The sequence below is a fragment of the Ziziphus jujuba genome, chromosome 10, assembly GCF_031755915.1.
Source record: "Ziziphus jujuba cultivar Dongzao chromosome 10, ASM3175591v1".
Classification (NCBI taxonomy): domain Eukaryota; kingdom Viridiplantae; phylum Streptophyta; class Magnoliopsida; order Rosales; family Rhamnaceae; genus Ziziphus; species Ziziphus jujuba.
In genome coordinates this window covers 22,856,630-22,876,911 of record NC_083388.1, presented here as the reverse complement: position 1 = coordinate 22,876,911, position 20,282 = coordinate 22,856,630, and the positions used below count along the sequence as shown (strand labels likewise).

Genomic DNA, 20,282 nt, shown 5'->3' with positions numbered 1-20,282 from the left:
GAAAAAAAACAAATTCAAATAAAAATATACTGTAAGCATAAATTAATCAAGTATTATTTACATAAAAACACTACAAAAATTAAAACACCCCTATCTTTACTCTCCCAGCCAAAGGCCACAATAGCCCAAGATAGCATCAAAGATCATCAACGATGCTAGAATAGTCCATCAAATATTTGCAAGACATGTATCACAATCCCAAGAAACTCTCTCAGTGGGATCAAGGATTGATATCGTATCAATGGTGGGAGGCAACCATATCCAAAACTAAACATAAAGATGATTCGCAGCAAAATTTAGCCAGACTTCGATTTGGTCTGCGTAAACGATGCTCTTGTTGAAAGGGGGAAGATTATCTCAGAAAGATTTTGAATGAATCCTTTATCATACATGTTACTCTTAACAACAACCTCAACATCTTCCAATGGAGATTTTCGAAAGAAGGATCTCCATTTGCTCTCCGGAGGCTTTCTTTCACTACTCATCCCGTTGAGACTTGCTTTGAGAGCTGCAGCACTTGCCCTTGCTTCATTTAGCTTCTTTTGCCAGCTTACATACTCCTGCCACTTGAAAGTCTGTAGTTCCATAAACAAGTATATCCATGTAAGTTTAAATTTGAGTGTTTCAGCACCAGCTTTACTTCACTTTGGTTACGCTTGCAGCCATACCATCGAATACCAAATTCCAAAGGAACATAAACAGTAATAATAATCACAGTAATGATTTAATCTATTGACAAATCAGCACATCCATTGAGTATAATGTTTTTTTTGCTATAATCTAAAGTATTTTAAGTGAAAATTCAATATCAACATAAGTGTTCTAGTAGATAAGTGCATGGTGTGCCATTTTATAAGCAAAGTCAAATATGCATCCAAAAGTAGCTGCAAAGATTTGAAGCCAATATTTTATATGGCTTTTCTCAAGACAGTGATTATGTTGCAGCAAAAGAAACTTAATGCCTATTCCTAAAGAAAAATGAATAGAACTGTCAAGATAGTAAATACAGACCTCGTTAGTGGTAGTATTTGTGAGACAAAGTTTGGCATGATAACCAAAGAAACCCGCCAACAGCAACGAAACTATTCCAAGAAACACAGTAACAAGAATTTGAGTGTTGTAAGAACTCAGCAACCACTGTTTCCACCAGAAAACCGATTAATCAATACGCAACATGAAAAAGGGTAATCTATAATAACCTCTGATAGAAACATGTCAAAGAACAAAATTAACTCACCTGTACAACATGTGGAGCTAAACTAAAGAAAGAATTTTCTATACCATAATAAACTGCAATGAAGAAAAAGGGTAAACGCTAAATTTAGGTCCACATGCAACAAATCCATGACTGGGTTAAAATGCAAGGAAATTTTACCAGTTAGAATATATATAACTCTCAATTCTTTGGCCCTCCCAACAAGAACCAACACAATGGCTACTGTTCCATACACGCAAATAAGGAAGTGCCTGCAGAAGCACTAAAAGTTAAATGACAGGAAGGGAAAGAAGGCTAGCATGTTGCATCACATCTCCAAAAGCTTGTTGTTGCATAAATTGGAACTCACCATAAAAGAAAAGCCATAAAGTAACGTGTGTTTCTCTCGCCAATGCAATTATTCTGCAATGATGAAAAGTAGAAACCAAAATATAGAATTTAAGATATTTACCAAATAGAATATCCAATCATAAAATCAGGATATGGATTTGAGTTATTTTCAGACCATCCATCCACAGTGATGATCAAAACGAGAAACACAACGATTACATATGCTGCAGTGTTTGGACCTGGCAGGTCTGAATCACAGAAGAAGAAAGAAATGAACAAATTTCCATCAGTATAGATTTCAATAAAAAAAATAATAATAATAATAATCCTCCAGGGATGCACCTGTGAAGAAAGAAACTCACTTTGGTATTTTACAAGTTGAACATTCTTTCTCTGAATAAATAATATTGTCATACGGATAAGCAGAGAGATACTGAGAAACATTCTCAGCCTTCACTGTTCCTGGATCAGAAAAGCTAGTCAATAGAAATAGCAGAAGACCGACACCAACAGCCAACAAGCTTGTGTACCTGCAGGAAAACACATTGCATATAAGGGATTCTTGTAAGAACTGAGAATTATGTCAACAGCGAATCAATACTAAAAAGTTAAAGAATAAAAGAGCAAATCTGTACTCCTCAATATAGACCTGTGAAGTCCACTAAGATAATAACCAGGGATGTAGACAAAGATAGACTTTGCAATTAAGTAATAGATTCCTCCAAGTATTGCAAGATATAATACCTACAGCCAAACAGAAAGACCACATTGAATAATAATCCAAAAGAAAAATAAATAATTAAAGATCAAAATCTTCTCCAAACACAAACATATTCATCATACCCTAAAATCCAATAATTTAGCAAAAACTAAAATACACACACGCACACACACAAAAAAAAAACTGATAACATCTAACATCCCTATCACATAACAACAAAACACACTCAAAAGTGTATGCATCTTCAGAAAAGCTAAACACTTAACCACAAATAGCAAACCCAAACAAGTGAATAAACTCATGATCTCAACAACAATTCAATTCAAAAAAGCAAAAAAAAAAAAACCCTGTATCCAACATATCACAAACCCATATGAACCAAAACCAAAACCAATTAAAACCCAATCCCACATTCCCAAGCAAGACTATACAACACAAAAATCATATAAAGAATGAAACTTTCTCTGTAAACCTGCAAAATTGGATTGGGTCGGTCGCAGCAGAAATACTCAACCGAGAGTACAGCATCGGTTCCCTTGGTGCCAAAAACAACCCCCACAAACCTCCTATGAAAAAAAGACAAAGGAACAAAATGAGAACCGAATCAAATCTAAAAAATCAAAACTAAAATTAAAAAAAAAAAAAAAAAAGGGAAGAAGAAGAAGAAGGCGAGAGAAAAAGAGATAATTGACGTACAGGAAGTAATCGTAAGCGCCGAAGGTGATGAATTGGTGGATGCGTTGGATGGGTGTGCCCTTAAAGATGGGCCAGTGGCCGCAGAGGAAGGAAACCAACACCAGCAATGTAACCAGCCCATGGCAAACCAGAACCCACTGTGGAGCCATTCTTCAAAACTCTCACTTTTTTTTCACAGAAAAGTGAGAGAAAAAACCCAAAAAAAAAAAAAAAAAAAAAAGAGAGAGAGAGATTTTCACATACCACAGGAACAGAGGCAGATTCAGCGATGGTGCTTTCTTGGGTTTTGGTCTTTTGTTTCTGGGTTTTTTATTTTATTTTATTTTATTTATCGGCAGTCGGAAGGTATTGACCTTGACCATATGAATAAATGCAAATTCACCGATTTATTACGAAGCCTTTTATCTCCTCTTGACAGTAGGACTCATAGACGGCACATTCCAACTGACTCTGTTTGTTCCTATTTTTTTTTTTTCCTCCTTCTTACATTGGTTTGTCAGAACTTTTGTACTTTTCAACTTGGATTAAATTTGCCTTTTTCTTTCAATATTGCAAGAGTATCTAATAAATTTAAATTTTATTTTATTTTTATTTTCTATTTTATTTTTCGTTTTGTACTACCATATCTTATAATAATAGCAATAATATTTATAAATAATTAATTAACACGAAAAATGCACTAATTTAATTAGATTGCAAGAATTTTATTTTTTTATTTTTTACATTGAATATTTTCCCATAACTTCTCAAAGTGCAAAACAAAAGCGAAACTGACTGACAAGAGGTACACAGGCTAAGGACAAATGATAGCATACCATAATGGGAATTACTAATTAGATACAAGTTGTTGGAAACTTGGAACGATACTCCTGAGGCAGATAGAATTTTATTTGTAATTGTAAAACTGTTCTGACATTCTATATATAACCCCCAAAAGGTTCTTAACACAAACTGATGTTAAGTTGCCATTCATATGTTATAAATACAGGTTCTTCTGCAGCAAGTGACAAATCTCTACATAACAAAAGAGCAGAGCAGAAAAAAATGTTAGCAGAGCATTAGGAAAACAGCTCATGTTCTTAAATATCTGCATTGCCTATCGTATCCTCAATGGTTTCGATGCAAAATCCCACAGATTTCCCGCTTGACATGGCCTCAGCAAGTTTAGCTCGTGTGGCTTCATGTCGACGCAGTATTAGGACGGTGTTTAGTACAGACCATCTGACTTGAGAGTCAGCTTTCTTTTGTGTGAAGGCCAAGCCTTTAAGCAGCATATCCAACTGTCTCAGGAGCCAACAGATTACATTAGCTACTATTTAAGTTTCATCATATCTGTATTTCATCAAAGAGTAGTCACTTAAGAGAAATCTAGTAGACCTTGTTTATATCAGCAAGACCTCCCTCTGCATGGCCGTATAAAAGATATTCGGAAACCACACCAGCTAGTGCTATACACGAGAATTTGTTGAGTGTCTGGCAAGATAGATAAGTTCCCAGTTATTTTCATTGCCAGCCAAAGTGACACTGTAGGTTATATAACAATATTGAATCTGATTGTTTAGAAGCAGCAGTTTTGAGGGGAAGATAATGTACCGTTGCTGATACTTTTCCACCATTAACCTGCAAGCCACGGAAACAAGTGCTGTGGATCAAAAGATTATAACAAGAATGCCACACCTAAAGTCTGACTTAATCAAAGTTGATCCTACAGAAGAGTCTATTTCATTTGGTACATACAAGCTCGTCAAATCAATAGAACTTTGCAAGGACTTAAGCAATGGCTTTCACAATGATAACTGAAATAATCAAAGTTGATCCTACAGAAAAGTCTATTTCATTTGGTACATACAAGCTCGTCAAATCAATATAACTTTGCGAAGACTTAAGCAATGGCTTTCACAATGATAACTGAAAAGTTATAGCTGAGATCCAAGGCACCAGAAATCCTATGCATTACATTAATGACATGGAAACAAAATAATCTTACTTTTAATAACCAAAATGCAAGTGTCCTATGCTACGTTCCTTAAGATTTCTTTTCCTTGTCACACTTCATAATAAAAGAACACAACCAACCAGTTGAGCTGTTATCCCCAGAACAAAGGCTTTAGATCATATGGTTGACTATGGGTGGCAAGTATTATCTCAATTAAAATAGTTATAACTTCACTTTTGGAGACAATACAGCCAGTCATCAGGCTCCCTTGTAATTGTTTCTTGGCATTACTAACTCTCTCTGAAGATTCCATAACCCTTTCAACATATCAAGGCACTTCCAGTACCAACAAACAAAAAAAATAACAAGACAAGCTTGACGGTATAGACAATGAAAGGAGTAATAACCACTGTCAAACAAAGAAAGGAACATACTTCTTCAAGAAACTCAAAATCCACAAATGCAGTCCCTGCTTGAACATTGAGAGATCCTTCCTTCTTTAAAGCTTCCAGACTAGATAAGGTATATCCCCTGGGAAGAATTCCCACCAAGTAGGCGATTAAAAAGTGGCCAGCTTCATGCTGCATAATGATATCACAAACTGAAGCAATTTGACCTCAATGAAATACGTGAAACGAAAAGAGTGAAGACACACAAACACCCCCCCCCCCCCCCGCCGCGGGGGGCCCCATGGAATATTTAATCGAAAGAAGAAACACAATCCCATTGTTGCCAAATTGGCTATTTCTCCTTTATGAGGATATCAGGGCTCAAAGCATAGAAAGTAAGGAATTCAGAATCAGGTAGAGAAGCAACTAATCCCAGTTTTATATCTTACCATTGTTGTTTGTGAAAAAATTATACGAGATTTAAGACAGTAAAACTATAAGAAACATAAAGTTCAAGTAGGGGGGAGAGAAAGAGAGAGAGAGGGAGAGAGATTTTACTTGAATTACCCTGTTGTGATATTTCTGGCTAAAGGTGTGGGCAATTGTGTCAAGAACCAAGCTACTGAGTCCTCCATTAAACGATGCCTAAGATTTGATGGCACAAAACTGCATATAAGAAACAGTAACCACGGTCCGCTACAGAAGTTAAGCAGTATGTGTGTCAAGCAAAAGTAGAAATACAGAGATAAAGTCATTATAAAGACCAAAAAATGATCAAAACGTAAAACAACTCAAAGACCCATAGCACTTTGGATATAATTGCAACTTCAAGAACCATCCCTTGCAACATAAAACTTTATGTAAAGTTTATAAACATGCTAAAATTTATAGAGAAGGGACCCGAAGTTTGAAACAAAAATATAAGTAGACCATTGGACAGCATATTAGAGGTGAACCTAGGTACAATAAGTGAAGAACAAAAAGATAAATCAACAATGGGCTGAAAATCAGCAAGCAAAATATTATTTAAAAAAAAAAAAAAAACACTCTTAGACATCATGAGTCAGTTTATATAGCTGAATGCCTCAAGAAACACAAGCATTATATAAGATGGATCATAAGAATACTTATAGAAAATATAATAAGTAATTAATTACCACGTCCAAAGTCCAGAGAAACAACAATCCTAAAGAAAGATATAAAACTTGTTGGGGGCTAAACCCAAAAACATTCCATGCAGAAACACCTCCCAAAACAGCAGCAAGCTGAAGATTCCGCTCTATAGAACCAAGAGTCGCATCTACTGGTGATAGAAGAGAAGATGCTTCTATGCCATTCAGCTTTAGCTCATCCAAGGTGTAGAGTCTTTGCGGTACCTGCAAAATGAATTCATTCATTGGACAGAAGATACCCTTGGAACTAATAACTAAATAATACCGAAGAAAATCCATTCAGATAATAAGAACACAAGAGTGACTATTATGCACAAGGAAGAGATAACACCAATAGCAAAAGAAAGAAAATTGAAGGGTCAGAGTCCACAAACTAACCTGCCTAGCAGAACCAAAACAACGAAGGCCACCAGGCTTGCCCTGCAAATCCTTGACGAGTTGAAGTGCCGCCCTCTCATCCCCCTTAGCAAGCACAACATCCACCTGCTCCAACACTTGTCGCCTTGATACACCAACTACCTCAGACGAACATACGATTCCAAAAGAAGGAAACTTCAGTTGGGAATGATATGAAAACCCCGCATAATGATACATCACACTACTCCCCATTCAATGAAAAATCGAATTACATAATACAGTAATTACGAAACCTCTCGGAATTTGAGATGTATTTTGGGACTCGCTGTTAGCAGTCGGCAGTCGTTCTGGACCACACAAAGTGGATTAGATAAAACAGACATAAAACAATTTATTACTAGGAAAAGAAAAATACGTTGAAGGGATAACATACAATATACAATTTATTACTAGGACAAAAAATACGTTGAAGGGGTAACATGCAATATATATATAAATAGAAATTTTATGACGAGGCCGCATAAGAACCGCAGTATTAGTGACAGTTTCTCATAGTATTAACGATGATTTTTTAAAACATCGTCACCAATACTATGAAAAATCGTCACCAATACTATAGTCCACATAAAAACCGTCTGCATTATAGACAGACTGTACATATATCCGTCTATATAAATATATATATATATATATATATGAGATGTGGAGCTTACTGATTTCATCCGTGGTGCTAACTTTTATCTTCAATTTAGAAACAAAGAAAGTTACCCATGCTGATAATGATGTAATGTACTTCTCCCACTTTTATATCAGTAATTGATTCTGCCTGTTTCTGGAGCGGTCAAGAAGATACCTTAGAAAAGTAAAAGAGCACATTAGACTCAAAACTACATTCAAATGTCCCCAATGAAGGTGCATTAAATTTACAAGGGAGATAGAATTTGAATAGCCAGATGAAGACTGACTGAGCACGAGGCAATGGGTCACGGAAGTTAGCTCTTTAACAACCATAATTAGCCTATCCAAGTACACAATAGACTTGGCAGTGATTTCTGTTTGCAATTAGTTTTTTAGGTTAATTAGGTTTAATTGTTCTTTGAATAATTTGAAACACCCCTAGCAGCGAATGCATTCTCATCCATGTTCTAGTCTCCATGCGCAGTGCACTATTGGGTTAGCTCCAAATAACCAAACGCCGAAATTTGCAAAAGTTCGAAAAAAGTTAAATAAAAAAAAAAAGAAAAAGAAAAGAGCAAAGCTACAAAATCAAATTGATCCATTTACCAAAACGCTCAAAGATTCCTAATAGATTCATTTCATTGGCAAAGAAAACCCATGTGCCAAAACATTACAAGGAAGAAAAATGAAAAAAAGAAAAAGAAAATCCATTCATATTACATGTAGTAACAAACCCCGTCCACCAAAAAACTCAAAACTACCCTACACTAAAACTCCTGGGAAGCAGATCCAATGTCTCCCTTCCCTTTTCCCATCTTTTTCGGTAGAAGGGTCTGATGAATATTAGGTAGAACTCCTCCATTAGCGATGGTAACCGAACCCAAAAGCTTGCTCAATTCCTCATCGTTCCTCACCGCAAGCTGAATGTGCCTTGGAACAATACGATTCTTCTTATTATCTCTTGCAGCATTTCCAGCAAGCTCCAATACCTGAATAGAAAAATTATCGAAGACAAAATTAGAACAAAGTTAGAATCTAAATCAATGGAAGAAACAGAAGCAAAAGCATTGTTAGTCGGATTTAACATTTTCATCGATTTCGCACACAGAAAAATTAACACCCAGAAAAAAATAAAATTAAAACTTTTACCCAGTCCAAATACTAACAAATGCAAATGAAAACCCCAAAACAATTCTTTAAAACCCGATCAGATTCAATACTGATTGAATAAAATCCCCCAAATTAATTTTGACTAAAGAATCTTAAAAATCCAAATCCATTTCCAATCAAAGAAACCAAAAACCATGAACAATCAAAACCAACCGAACCTAATTGAAAAACTCAGCAAAAAGGAACCTAATCAAAAACCAAAAAATAAATAATCATAATAATAATAATAATAGAAACACACCTCAGCAGCAAGGTACTCGAGAACAGCAGAGAGATAGACGGGAGCTCCGGCACCGACACGCTCGGCGTACTTTCCAGACTTCAAAAACCTAGCGATCCGACCGACCGGGAACTGAAGCCCCGCCTTGTGCGACCTCGACACAGACTTGGAGGCCTTGGGTTTACCTCTGCCACCCTTTGTAGACCCAGCAGCCGTCGAACTCATTTTTTACGATCTTTAAAGATTATCAACAAATTATACAAGATTCGTATAAAAAAAGAAAACCCTAACCCTAGCTTCTCGCGGACGACAGATCAAAAGCAGTGGGTATGGGACTGAAGAAGATAGGGCGAGCGAGAAAGCCTCTTTGTGAAATGGAACCAGAAGTGGGCTTCTGTTTAAATAGGCATAAAGTCTGTGCTCTGATTGGTCTAGAGGGGTATCACGAGGATTGCCAACGTGGCGACTATATTTGGATTCGCGGGAAATCGGTTTCATTCTGCGATTTTTATTTTTACTTCTTTTTTTTCCCGTTTCGCGGCTTTTCTTCTTAGAAAGGCCGAATTTCCTAAAACGTCACCGTATTGTAAGTTCTTCCAAAATCCAAATCAGAAAGAAGAATTTAATGCGCTTGAATATTCAAACAAACGAAAGAAAAATCCACATAATAATTTGAGATTTGAAATTTCATAGTTTTAGTTTAAAATACTAAAAATGAGAATAAAGTGATTGCTTTATCATGTACTAAAACAATGTTTTCATTCTCTCTTTTTTTTTTTGGAAAAAAAATATGAACAAGTTATTAATTAATTATTTTTCATCAAAAAATTATTTAATTGCTTAATTCAGTTTTTTTAAAAAATATTAAATAATCAAAACAATGTTAAAATACATATTTTTCTTCAGGCCTGGCTAATGAAAAATGAATTGACATTTTTTTATCTAAGGCATAATCGTATAAATTAATGAACTATTTGTTTTTAATTCATATAAAATTTTTTATTTTGTTGTTGTGAATCCAACATTAAATAAATGGTCAAATATATGAAAAATAAAAATAATAATGAGAAGAAGAAGGCAACGGATGGCTTGATGGGTTTGAGAGTTAAAAGACCTAAAAATGAACAATATTTTGAGTAATAACTTTGGTATATGGGCCAGAAACAGCTTATGAGGATGGAATGGGGTTAGTTGGGTTAGGATGCAAACCATCAACAATGTCAAATGATAGTACCAAAGAAAACGAACTATGTTTTCATCAGCACAACGAATTAATTTCTTGTTGCCCAATTGGTTCATGTATTCCATTTATTGCTTTCCCTACCAAAGAAAGATATAATTGCTAAAATTATTGCTTGAGGTGTACGGTTCATTGCATGTAATAATTCAACAATATTGAACCATCGTATCATCACTTTTAGACAACAATCCTAAGTTCACCGAATTAAACTTATAATTTTCAACATCAAGAAAACACTAAAACAAAACAAAAAGCACTTGATGGTTGGAGAAGAAACAAGGGTCATGAAGCATCACATAATTGTGGAGAATGGAAAATTTTCTTCAAATATAAGGGGCTAAAAGTCTAAACATAGTCCATGGGAACAACCATATTCAAAAGTCATTGTGAGATTGGCCAAGAAGCCCATCATATAATTCACCAAAATACACAAAAGCCCATCATATATAACTTTTTTTTCTTCTCCGTTTATTTCATAACATATAGACACAGAAGGATCAGGAATTTTTATCCCATTTTTATATTTTCGTTCCCATTTGTGTCCAATAAGTAATACAATATCATATTTAGCAAGAAAAAGAAAAACTAATAGAATATCATATCATTTTCAAAACAGTTATTCTTTTTATACTTGGTTTATTTAAGTTCTTTATTTTTTGAATTATTTAAGTTATTTATTTCTGGTGTTAAAATAAGATGAGATATTATTAATTAAACAAAAAATAAGAAAATAAAAATTTGAATGGAAGATATTAATGTGAGAGAGAGAGAGAGAGAGAGAGAGAGAGAGAGAGAGAGAGAGAGAGAGAGAGAGTAAATTGAAGAGGGTAGGGCAGGGAAAAGAAAAGTAGGAAAGAACAAAATGCAGAAGAAGACAAAAGAGATTGCAGGGTAAAGAAAATAAAAGAAAAGAAAAAGAAAAGGATGAGGTGTTGAATTATGGGCCATACACATTTGAAGAAAGATGCCCTTATTAGGGGCAATGCGTGAGGAGGATGATACTTTTGCAGTTTGATTGGAAAAGAATTAAAAATTAAATAATAAAAAATAGCCCCATAAAAATCCAAAAACTGTTCCTAGTTGTTGACCTTATTCTAATGCTTCCAAAACCCACCACTGTACCGGGGTGCAATAATAATAGTGAAAGTCCCTCCCCTCGAAAAATAGACTCTATGATAGTTAAGTTCATGGAAAGTGACTTAAGAAATTTGGGTGCTCTAAAAGCACCAGACCACGCCTCTTTGGCTGCTTTGATTCATGACCGAACTGAGAGAAGCTTAATGCTTCCTCACTAAAATAGGCCAATTAAAAAAAAAAGTCTTTCCAAGAACCAAAACCAAAATCAAAACCCACTCAAATTTTATCCTTTTTTTTTTTGGCAATGGAAAGTGGAGCCAAACTGTTGCTTTTGGATTATAGGAAGATAGGTGTGGCAACTTCCATAAACATGACATTAAGTCCTCCTATCTATCTATCAAACCCACATCTATTTACTTTTCTAAAGCTTTTGGCTCTATTAAATTTTAGTCTTTTTCTTTTCTTTTGTATTTTTTAAAGATTACAATATTATTTTTCTTCTTATAATTAAAGAATTTGGTCCACAGAAATTTTTAAAAAAATAATAATAAAATGGCCGATGGGGTAGTATAACTGTATATGTAGTTGGATATTACTGGTATCCCACTACAAGCTTGTTTTATTTTTTTGTGATTGCATAAAATATTTTAAATGAGATTAGTTGCTATTTAAATAATTTTTTATAATTTTATGCATTATGGACAGCATACCAAACCTTCCGTACATATGATATGTTTATGCATATTTTCACTCTAAAAGATATGTAATAATATTATACGATAGAAAGTTAACGACGAATCTTGATTACTCTTCTACTGTCTTTTTCACCACACTTGATACCCACGAACTTACATATTGTCATTTACAAATATCTATATATATATATATATATATGTTCTGCTAGTCCAAAAATAAAAAATAAAAATAAAAACTATATATTATTAAATATGGAAACAAAATTTGGAATAATTACTAGAACAGCCATGGTACGGAAATTGTACCAATACTGAGAAAACAATGTACTTTTTTTATTTTATTAATATTATTATTTTTATTTGTCCTTTAGGCATTCTAAATTTTAGTTTCCGGAAATATGAATTGGTTTCCCCTTTTGCCCAAATCACGCGGTTTTCCGCTTTTGGGCGAACGGCAGAGCATTTGCACACGTGTACAACGAAATAAGAAACACACACACAACTTTCTTGAGTTGGTCCCACTGCCAGTTCATCACTTGGGTTCGAAGACAAAAGCGAGGAGGTCTGATCCTCTGCTTTTGTTCATTTTTTGGTACTCCCCTTAGAAATTCTTTTTTTTTTTTTTTTAACCCTCCGGGATCTGAAAGTCAACACGACCCGTGACAGTTCACGGCCCATATGGCAGCATCATAAAACAAAGCCTTTCTTTGGTTGGCACCAATCATTCGTCGCCACATGTGCTTCTTGGCTCAGAACTCGTGACACGAGACATTATTTTTTTGGGTTAATTACACTACATATTTTTTAAGTTCCTTTAATTGCAACTAGTATATTTAATGTTTCTATGATTATGATTATATGACACACTTTTAAAATTTTTTTTAATTACAACTGAATATTTTTAATTATATCCGTTTAACTTTTGATAAAATTTCATCTATAAAAATATATTATCTTCTCTCTTATATGTCAAGTTAAAATTTTATTAATTACCCTTTGTATATATTAATTAAATATAGATTTTGATTAATTTAAAAAATAAAATTTTTTTAATTTGAAAAAGTTGAAGCTCAATAGATAGTAAGTACAAGAATAACTATCAATTTTTAATGGTACTTTTTTGAATGTTTAAAACATAATTTTTATGTTTTCTACTTTTTTTTTTGTTTTTTTTTTTAATTTGTTTTCAAAACTTGTTTTTGAAAATGAATGGCCAAACAAGTTTTGCCATTTCTGTTTAGTCAAATTTGGATCATCCTTTGGAGTTGGTCATGAAAAAATTTTTAAAAGTTAGCCAAATATGAAAAGATAAGATTGACATATATTTTGCAATAAATGAATGTGGAATTTTAGAACTGAAATTTTTAATTATACATATATATATATAGTTTATTTTCTGTGTGTAACTGTTAAAAGTTGCACAGGCTATCTATGACTATAAAATTTTAAAAATATTTATTGCACTTTATGATATTTAATATGATATATAACTAGTTCTACCAAGAAAAAAAATATGGAAAAGAAAACAGCTACAAACTATAATCACTACGAAAGACATAATTTATAAAAATATGTAATATCATAAGGATGACTCCTGTTATAGCTGTTGAAAACATAAAGTCCACCAATCCCCCAATGCACATATCACAAGTTTGGCCATTTATGTTCAAAAACAAGTTTTGAAAACAAATTAAAAAAAATTAAAAAACATAAAAATTATATTTTAAATATTTTAGAAGATATTGTCGTTATTTTTGTACTTACTATCTGTTGGACTTTAACTTTTTCGAATTAAAAAAATTTTATTTTTCGAATCAATCAAAATTCACATTTAACTAATATATACTAGGAACAATTAATAAAATTTTAACTAATACATAAGAAAGAAAATATATTTTTATGGATAAAATTTTATCAGAAGAGATACAGATATAATTATAAAAATATTAAAATATTCGATTATAATTAAAAAAAAACCTCGAAGATATATGATATAATTATAAAAATATAAAAATATAAAAATATCTAATTATAATTAAAAAAAATTAAAAATATACAATATAATTATAAAAACATTAAAAATATTTAATTATAATTAAAAAAAAATTAAAAAATGCAGAATGAAATTAATCCTACTTTTTTTTCATGGATCGTGAACGTGTTGGATTGGTATTGTACGATGCCACGTGTCACTTCATTAGGTGAATAAACGCATTCATAGTTTTTATTTTATTTATTTATTTTTGGTTCTGGATAACCTAGAGTTGATTTTTCTTTTTATTTATTTATTTACTTTTTACAAGAACAGCTGTTCCATTATGATTTGTTGTGAAGAAAGAGCTGTTGAATTATGATTTGTTGTGAAGAAGCACATTTAACTCTGCCCCTCCGAAAAAATAAATTAAGAAAAGAAAAAAATTCACATATGACGTATTGTTTTCGCTATTCAACTGCATATGACGTTTTATTTTTGGTGGTTTGTGAAAAACAGTTTAATTTTGAAATTTAGATTGAATTAAAATGTTTACTGATAATAATTACATTCGAAAGCAAATGAAAATGATTATTATTATTATTATTATTTTCTCTTTTGGATTTTATCTTTGGTAGGATAGAACGAGGACAATGGTTGGAGAAAAAGACAAACATTTACACAAATATCAGAAGGTGTAGCACTTGCCACGTAAATTAAGTCTCACAGCACACAAGGGTATTGATTTTTAGAGTAAGATGGTACATTAATTATATATATATTTTGCTGGAGTTCAGAGTAGGATGGTCTATCTCGTCGAATTTTGCTATTATTTATATATATTTAAATGTTGCATAGTATATTTTGAGTGTACAATAATTTGTATGAAAGTGTGAAATTTGATTCTTTTTAATTGATAACAATTTAGTGAAACTGGCTGATTGCCGTTGCTTTTCCACTTCTGTTTTTACTTGTTCCCAAGTAACCCCAAAAAACAAAATTGTATGTTTCAGTGGCAGGTTTGTAAATATAGGGTCTAGAAGGGAGTACGAATTGTCATTTAACATCACCGTCAACAGAGTTTAGTCAGACGGACTCCGTTTTGCCCTCACGTGCCATGCCCACCTCCTTCCCACGCCCCCTAACCATTTAATTCACTTATTATTTATTAAATTTTCTTTATTGACAATTTTTTATTTGTTTTTTGTTTTTTAAAAATTTCCAATTAAATATGCATGAATAATAATTAAATTATTACTCAAAATTTACTTTGTCATTTAGACTCAAAAACCCCTCAAAAGAAAAAAAAAAAAAAAAAAAACAATTAACGAAGTTAATTTTTAGATAAGTGGGTCCCACACTACGGTATTTTCTTTCGGCCGATCACTTTGTCTTCTCTACCGTCGCTTGTTCACCCCCTTTGTACTTTAGTAATTTGTCCTTGTTATTCACTAATGTGCGCCACTACTCTTATCGCTCACCTTCCTCCCACCCTTAACACACGCTTCTTCCTCTCTCTTCTCACTCTCTCTTTCTCTCTCCCTCTGTTTTATCGTTGGATTTATCATTTATCGCATATATTGAGGGAGAAAAAGAAACCCAGAGATGATGGATGGATGGTTTCATGGTTCTTAAATAATGAGTTAAGGATGTGATCTTTGGAAGAAGAGGGATAGAATACGAGCTTAAAGCGTTTTCTTTGTTGGTTTTGGTTTTTTTCATGGTTGGGGGTTGAATATGTGAGGATTTTGTCATTTGGTGAAGTGGGTTTTCTCTTGAAGGATCTTTGGTTTTTTAATTTTTTTCCTGAAAGGTTTTGTTTTTTGGGATTTTTGGAACCAGTTTAATGGCTGGAAGTAATGAAGTCAACCTCAATGAGTCGAGGGTATAACATTTCGTTTTCTGTGTTTTATTTTATTTTTTCCATCTGTTTGAGACAGAGTTTGTGTTGGTTATTTGCTATTTTTGCTCAAATATTGAATATTTCGATGGTTTCCTTCTTTTTACTTTTCTTTTTGTTCTGGGTTTTTTCACTTATAATTGAAGTTGGGATTTTGTTTTTGTTCCTAGCTGATTTCGGCTTTGGGTTAGTTCAGATGGGTGTTGATGTTGGACGGGGGATATCTTGGTAGAATTTTTAGTTTAATTTGGTTATGGATTCTGGGGTTTGCAATTGAGTCACTGAAAGTTGAATATTTTTGTGGTTTTAGTTTGGGTTTGGAGCAGTTTTGTTTTGGATTCTGATATCAATAGGGATGTGCTAATGGATTCTCAAACTCGACTTGTTTTGTTACGTTTTTGTGTAAGATTTCGTTTCGAAAGATTTGGCATTTGGTTCACTTTTAGCTTTTGCTTTGAAGCATTCTTTTTAGAGTTTTGATTGGATTTGTTGGTTCAATCTAGGGCTTGGAATCGGTTTGATTCTCTGGTTGAAATTTTGGGATTTGATTAGTTTAATAAGGTTGATTTTCGCTTCATTGTCGAATATTTTTTATGCTATATATGATTTATGTACTTGGTAGACACTTTGAGCGTGTTGTTGACTCTGATCTTTATTCTCTATTGTCGAAGGGCTTGGTTCATTCTTGGTTTTTCCGTGATTTAACTCTGACATGCTTCTTTATTCCATATATTTGTTGTGTATGATTGTTGCAAATCTAGGCAAAAGTTCCTATATTTGTTGTGTATAGTTGTTGCAATCTGGCCAAAAGAACTATTTGGTGCAGATATGATTAGCTGGGTGATATATGAAGTTCTTGATTTTTCTTTTTCATTGTTATATTTTGTTCTGAAAAGATGAGCTTTCTGAATTTTCCCAAACTTGCTGTTCTTTACAGATGGTTGTCCCATTGAATACGTGGGTCCTTATCTCAAACTTCAAGTTAGCATATAATCTTCTTCGACGTCCTGATGGGACTTTCAACCGCCACTTGGCAGAATTCCTGGATCGAAAAGTCCCACCCAATGCGAATTCAATTGATGGGGTTTTTTCGTTTGATGTCATCATTGACCGTGAAACTAGTCTTCTTAGCAGAATATATCGACCAGCCAATGCTGAAGATCCTCAGACCAAATATGTTGATCTTGAGAAGCCTGTGACCTCTGAGGTTGTTCCTGTTATAATTTTCTTTCATGGTGGAAGTTTTGCCCACTCTTCTGCAAATAGTGCTATATATGATACTCTGTGCCGTCGGTTAGTTGGAATATGCAAGGCTGTGGTCGTCTCGGTCAACTATCGTCGCGCCCCTGAAAATCCATATCCTTCTGCCTATGATGATGGATGGACAGCCCTTCAGTGGGTGAACTCAAGATCATGGCTTCAAAGCAAGAGGGACTCAAGAGTTCATATATATTTGGCGGGTGACAGCTCTGGCGGAAACATCGTGCATAACGTTGCTTTAAGAGCAGCAAGAACTGACATTGAAATATTGGGAAATATACTGCTCAACCCAATGTTTGGTGGGCAGGAAAGAACCGAGTCGGAGAAACGATTAGATGGGAGATATTTTGTCACCCTTCAAGACCGAGATTGGTACTGGAGAGCTTTTCTCCCTGAAGGGGAAGATAGGGACCATCCGGCATGTAATCCGTTTGGTCCAAGGGGTGAAAGTCTTGAAGGAATTAAGTTCCCTAAAAGCCTTGTTGTGGTGGCTGGTTTGGATCTTATTCAGGACTGGCAATTGGCTTATGCTAAAGGGCTTGATAAGGCTGGTCAGAAGGTGAAACCTCTATATCTGGAGAACGCAACAATAGGGTTTTACTTGTTGCCTAATAATGACCACTTCTATACTGTAATGAATGAAATAAGTGACTTTGTGAGTTCTGACTGTGCATAGAAATTGACTTTACCAACAAGGCTGCGATACATAACAGAGCTTGACATTATCGCCCGAGGTAATTAAGAGGGTTGTTTACAAGTTTGTGTAAGATTGTGTAGTAATACTACTTACTGTTTTATTGATTGTTGTGGTATTAAGATCCTGCTGGGGGTCTGGTCCTTGGACTACAAAAGGGTCAGGCTTGGTTTTCAGAAGCAGAAGGTATAAATCTGCATCTAGGTGGATCAGGATGCTTTTATTTTGGTGGAATCCAAGTTTCTGATATTGGATATGGATTTGATAAAGCTTTTAGTTGCAGCAGTAGCTGTTTGACTAAGCGTAGCAGTACCACCAAAAACTAAAAGATTACCTATTATTGACTTATGGCCACAAAGAAGAGCAACATAGGGGATTTTGGGGTAACATTTGGTGGCTGATCAATCAGGTCGGTGCCTGGCTAATGATATATATAAAACTATATAATATATTTAGCTAATTTCAAGACATGGATGGAAGAACATCCATGGTATTGTGATCTTTGTAATGTCTATAGATATGTCTTAGACCATATATAAAAATGTTTGTTTTATTATTGGCTTTGGCCCTTGTCTTTGAATTATTTCCTTTTGCTTTTTTAGGCACTTTTCTTTGTAAGGTTCGTGTTTGTTGGTTTACTTGGCAACTGTAAATGTAATATATTTATATAATTTGTGAAATCTTGATAACCCAGTTGCTTATTTTCCTATATCCTATAGGATACTCGTATGTTCAGCAAGAAAGTTTGAATCTCGTTTATACCTTTTTAAAGTTGTGGTTATAAGGGTGAACACAAATGAAAAAGGGAACCCAATGAGAAAATGCACAAGTTTTAATTGGTTAATATGCTTTTTAAGCACACCCTTTTCACACAAAATAAGACCAGTACAATGGGATTGCATGATTGGTAGGCAACAGACATAGACGAATTTTTGCTATTTAATCGAAAATGATTTTGGGTCGTTCTTGTCAGTTCTTGAATGTCTGCTCTACGTGAGAGAGTAGTTTGGAATTTGGAGTGGCAAAAATGTAAAAATTGGCCTGTTTTGAAGAGGAAATAAAAAAATAAAAAAAAGGGTCTCATTATAGTGGTGGGTGGAATTTGGATGTTTTTGTGGGACCACATGAGAATCAAACACGACCCATATAAGCTGGGGAAGTTGCTTTCAGAATGATTTAAGAATTTTAGTATATATATAATGGTAAGCAACAGCTAAGCTTTTGAAAAAGACATCTAGCCCTGCTTTCTAAATTTCCTTTTTAGTCCCTCTATTGGAATTTTGCTCCTTATAGAAAATTAGAACTAATTAACTTTTGAAATTGTCTCATAGTTTTTTTCAGGTTATAATTTAGCTTGTATTAATCTCAAGATTTTGTTTGTTTCCAATAGAAAAGGCTTATACTTTATTAAATAGTAAATACCATTCTTAGAGTTGATGTTTATGTAAATGAATAATAATTAATTTATATTTGCGATATTCAAGGCATTAAATTTTAATCATGAAAAGTTCAAGCAGAGTATTAATCTGGAAACTGAATTAGAATAAGACAAAAGATGATTGATTTAGATGGTTCCTAACTTTTTCTTGCATTTGTACCTCCTTGCATACCTCTTTATGTCACAATCCAACTTTTTTTTTTTTGGGTAAAAACAATCCAACTTGCATATTCTCAAGCATTTATAACATTATAATTATTGTTATTTTTTGTATTTTATGCTATCTATGTCCATTGAAATTCAAATTATACATCCGGTAAATACAAAGAATGTAATTCTTCACTGTAAAAATATTATTTTAAAATTTTCAAAGAAAGTTTGGTAAGAAGTGAGATCCATTTTTTAAGATTCATCTGAAATCACATGTCACTGAAATAACATATGATAAATTGATAGAAAATGTAAGAAAACATATAATTGTGAGGATAGTTATTTATATAAGCCTCCATAATAGGACAACTCATACCGCATACATGGAAGGCCAACGTAGTCAACTTAAAATTTCACACTTTTATATATTGTAATCAAGACTGCAATCAATATGAGTGACCTTACGACCACATACGTTTCTCCACAATATGTGATTTGTAATTTGAAATACAGACATATATATTATGTTTGGAGTCTAAACACCATCAACTAAATAAAAATGAAGACTAAAAATATAATCCTTCCAAAAGTGTTGTATATGCAGAACATTTACATTTTGTTCTATTTCCCATAATCCTTACTGTTTACCATAATTTTCTATTCTAAACCGCAAAGACCAAAAAGGAGTTACAGTAAAACTAGCCCATGTACAGAAAACATGGGAAACAAGAATAAAAAATTATCTACATGGCTCAAATCAGAAAGCACACATTTAAACAATCTGTAATTTTGTCTACAATGTCAAAGATGCCAAACCCAACCAAAACAAAAACAACAATCAATTTCTCGTACAATGAGCATCAAGTTATAATGCCATCATAATCATCTTTGCAGAAACAAAGTAAATGATAACCTAAAAATGATAAATATCACTTTTAAATATGGACCTCAGAACAATCATCCAATTCCAT

At 33.5% G+C, this 20,282-nt stretch overlaps 4 protein-coding genes across 8 annotated transcripts; 1 reads left to right on the top strand and 3 right to left on the bottom strand.

Moving 5' to 3' along the window:
* Window positions 1–13: 13 nt before the first annotated feature.
* Window positions 14–3,425, bottom strand: LOC107412073 (probable protein S-acyltransferase 17). 2 transcript variants are annotated; one of them, XM_016019775.4, is made up of 11 exons: window positions 3,207–3,425; window positions 2,964–3,127; window positions 2,740–2,833; window positions 2,196–2,290; window positions 1,909–2,076; window positions 1,722–1,794; window positions 1,566–1,618; window positions 1,376–1,467; window positions 1,238–1,290; window positions 1,012–1,137; window positions 14–575 (listed from the first exon to the last, which is right to left on the bottom strand). In XM_016019775.4, the coding sequence occupies exons 2-11, from the start codon at window positions 3,110–3,112 to the stop codon at window positions 297–299; spliced, it is 1,182 nt and encodes a 393-aa protein (XP_015875261.3). In that variant the 5' UTR covers window positions 3,113–3,127; window positions 3,207–3,425; the 3' UTR covers window positions 14–296. The 2 variants fall into 2 exon arrangements, with proteins under 2 accessions (XP_015875261.3, XP_024926072.3); XM_025070304.3 differs by lacking the exons at window positions 1,238–1,290; window positions 3,207–3,425 and having other exon boundaries at window positions 1,012–1,082; window positions 2,964–3,200.
* Window positions 3,426–3,665: 240 nt separating this feature from the next.
* LOC107412074 (uncharacterized) lies at window positions 3,666–7,548 on the bottom strand. Of its 3 annotated transcripts, XM_060811869.1 has the most exons (8): window positions 7,531–7,548; window positions 6,839–7,164; window positions 6,446–6,664; window positions 5,847–5,933; window positions 5,334–5,480; window positions 4,557–4,583; window positions 4,341–4,436; window positions 3,666–4,243 (listed from the first exon to the last, which is right to left on the bottom strand). In XM_060811869.1, exons 2-8 carry the CDS (start codon window positions 7,067–7,069, stop codon window positions 4,043–4,045), a joined length of 1,008 nt encoding a protein of 335 aa, XP_060667852.1. In that variant the 5' UTR covers window positions 7,070–7,164; window positions 7,531–7,548; the 3' UTR covers window positions 3,666–4,042. The 3 variants fall into 3 exon arrangements, with proteins under 3 accessions (XP_060667852.1, XP_060667853.1, XP_015875263.3); XM_060811870.1 differs by lacking the exon at window positions 7,531–7,548 and having other exon boundaries at window positions 5,856–5,933; window positions 6,839–7,215; XM_016019777.4 differs by lacking the exon at window positions 7,531–7,548 and having other exon boundaries at window positions 6,839–7,212.
* Window positions 7,549–8,076: 528 nt separating this feature from the next.
* LOC107412076 (histone H2AX) lies at window positions 8,077–9,262 on the bottom strand. Its single transcript, XM_016019781.4, has 2 exons — window positions 8,907–9,262; window positions 8,077–8,484 (listed from the first exon to the last, which is right to left on the bottom strand). Exons 1-2 carry the CDS (start codon window positions 9,108–9,110, stop codon window positions 8,263–8,265), a joined length of 426 nt encoding a protein of 141 aa, XP_015875267.1. The 5' UTR covers window positions 9,111–9,262; the 3' UTR covers window positions 8,077–8,262.
* Window positions 9,263–15,332: 6,070 nt separating this feature from the next.
* LOC107412081 (gibberellin receptor GID1C) lies at window positions 15,333–18,279 on the top strand. 2 transcript variants are annotated; one of them, XM_016019786.4, is made up of 2 exons: window positions 15,333–15,754; window positions 16,707–18,279. In XM_016019786.4, the coding sequence occupies exons 1-2, from the start codon at window positions 15,716–15,718 to the stop codon at window positions 17,703–17,705; spliced, it is 1,038 nt and encodes a 345-aa protein (XP_015875272.3). In that variant the 5' UTR covers window positions 15,333–15,715; the 3' UTR covers window positions 17,706–18,279. The 2 variants fall into 2 exon arrangements, with proteins under 2 accessions (XP_015875272.3, XP_024926082.3); XM_025070314.3 differs by lacking the exon at window positions 15,333–15,754 and adding an exon at window positions 15,778–16,171.
* The last annotated feature ends 2,003 nt before the right edge of the window (window positions 18,280–20,282 follow it).

What these genes read in the sequence shown, in the direction of transcription:
- LOC107412073 (XM_016019775.4), bottom strand. Translation starts at nt 3,112, where the DNA reads ATGGCTCCACAGTGGGTTCTGGTTTGCCATGGGCTGGTTACATTGCTG. An exon ending in GACCCAATCCAATTTTGCAG is followed by an intron (nt 2,291 to 2,739) that starts GTTTACAGAGAA and finishes GTTTGGCTGTAG; the next exon opens with GTATTATATCTTGCAATACT. An exon ending in AGTTATATATATTCTAACTG is followed by an intron (nt 1,291 to 1,375) that starts GTAAAATTTCCT and finishes TCTTCATTGCAG; the next exon opens with TTTATTATGGTATAGAAAAT.
- LOC107412076 (XM_016019781.4), bottom strand. Translation starts at nt 9,110, where the DNA reads ATGAGTTCGACGGCTGCTGGGTCTACAAAGGGTGGCAGAGGTAAACCC. An exon ending in TCGAGTACCTTGCTGCTGAG is followed by an intron (nt 8,485 to 8,906) that starts GTGTGTTTCTAT and finishes TTTTCTATTCAG; the next exon opens with GTATTGGAGCTTGCTGGAAA.
- LOC107412074 (XM_060811869.1), bottom strand. Translation starts at nt 7,069, where the DNA reads ATGGGGAGTAGTGTGATGTATCATTATGCGGGGTTTTCATATCATTCC. An exon ending in ATCACAACAGGGTAATTCAA is followed by an intron (nt 5,481 to 5,846) that starts GTAAAATCTCTC and finishes ATCATTATGCAG; the next exon opens with CATGAAGCTGGCCACTTTTT. An exon ending in GTGGAAAAGTATCAGCAACG is followed by an intron (nt 4,437 to 4,556) that starts GTACATTATCTT and finishes CTATCTTGCCAG; the next exon opens with ACACTCAACAAATTCTCGTG.
- LOC107412081 (XM_016019786.4), top strand. Translation starts at nt 15,716, where the DNA reads ATGGCTGGAAGTAATGAAGTCAACCTCAATGAGTCGAGG. An exon ending in TCAACCTCAATGAGTCGAGG is followed by an intron (nt 15,755 to 16,706) that starts GTATAACATTTC and finishes TGTTCTTTACAG; the next exon opens with ATGGTTGTCCCATTGAATAC.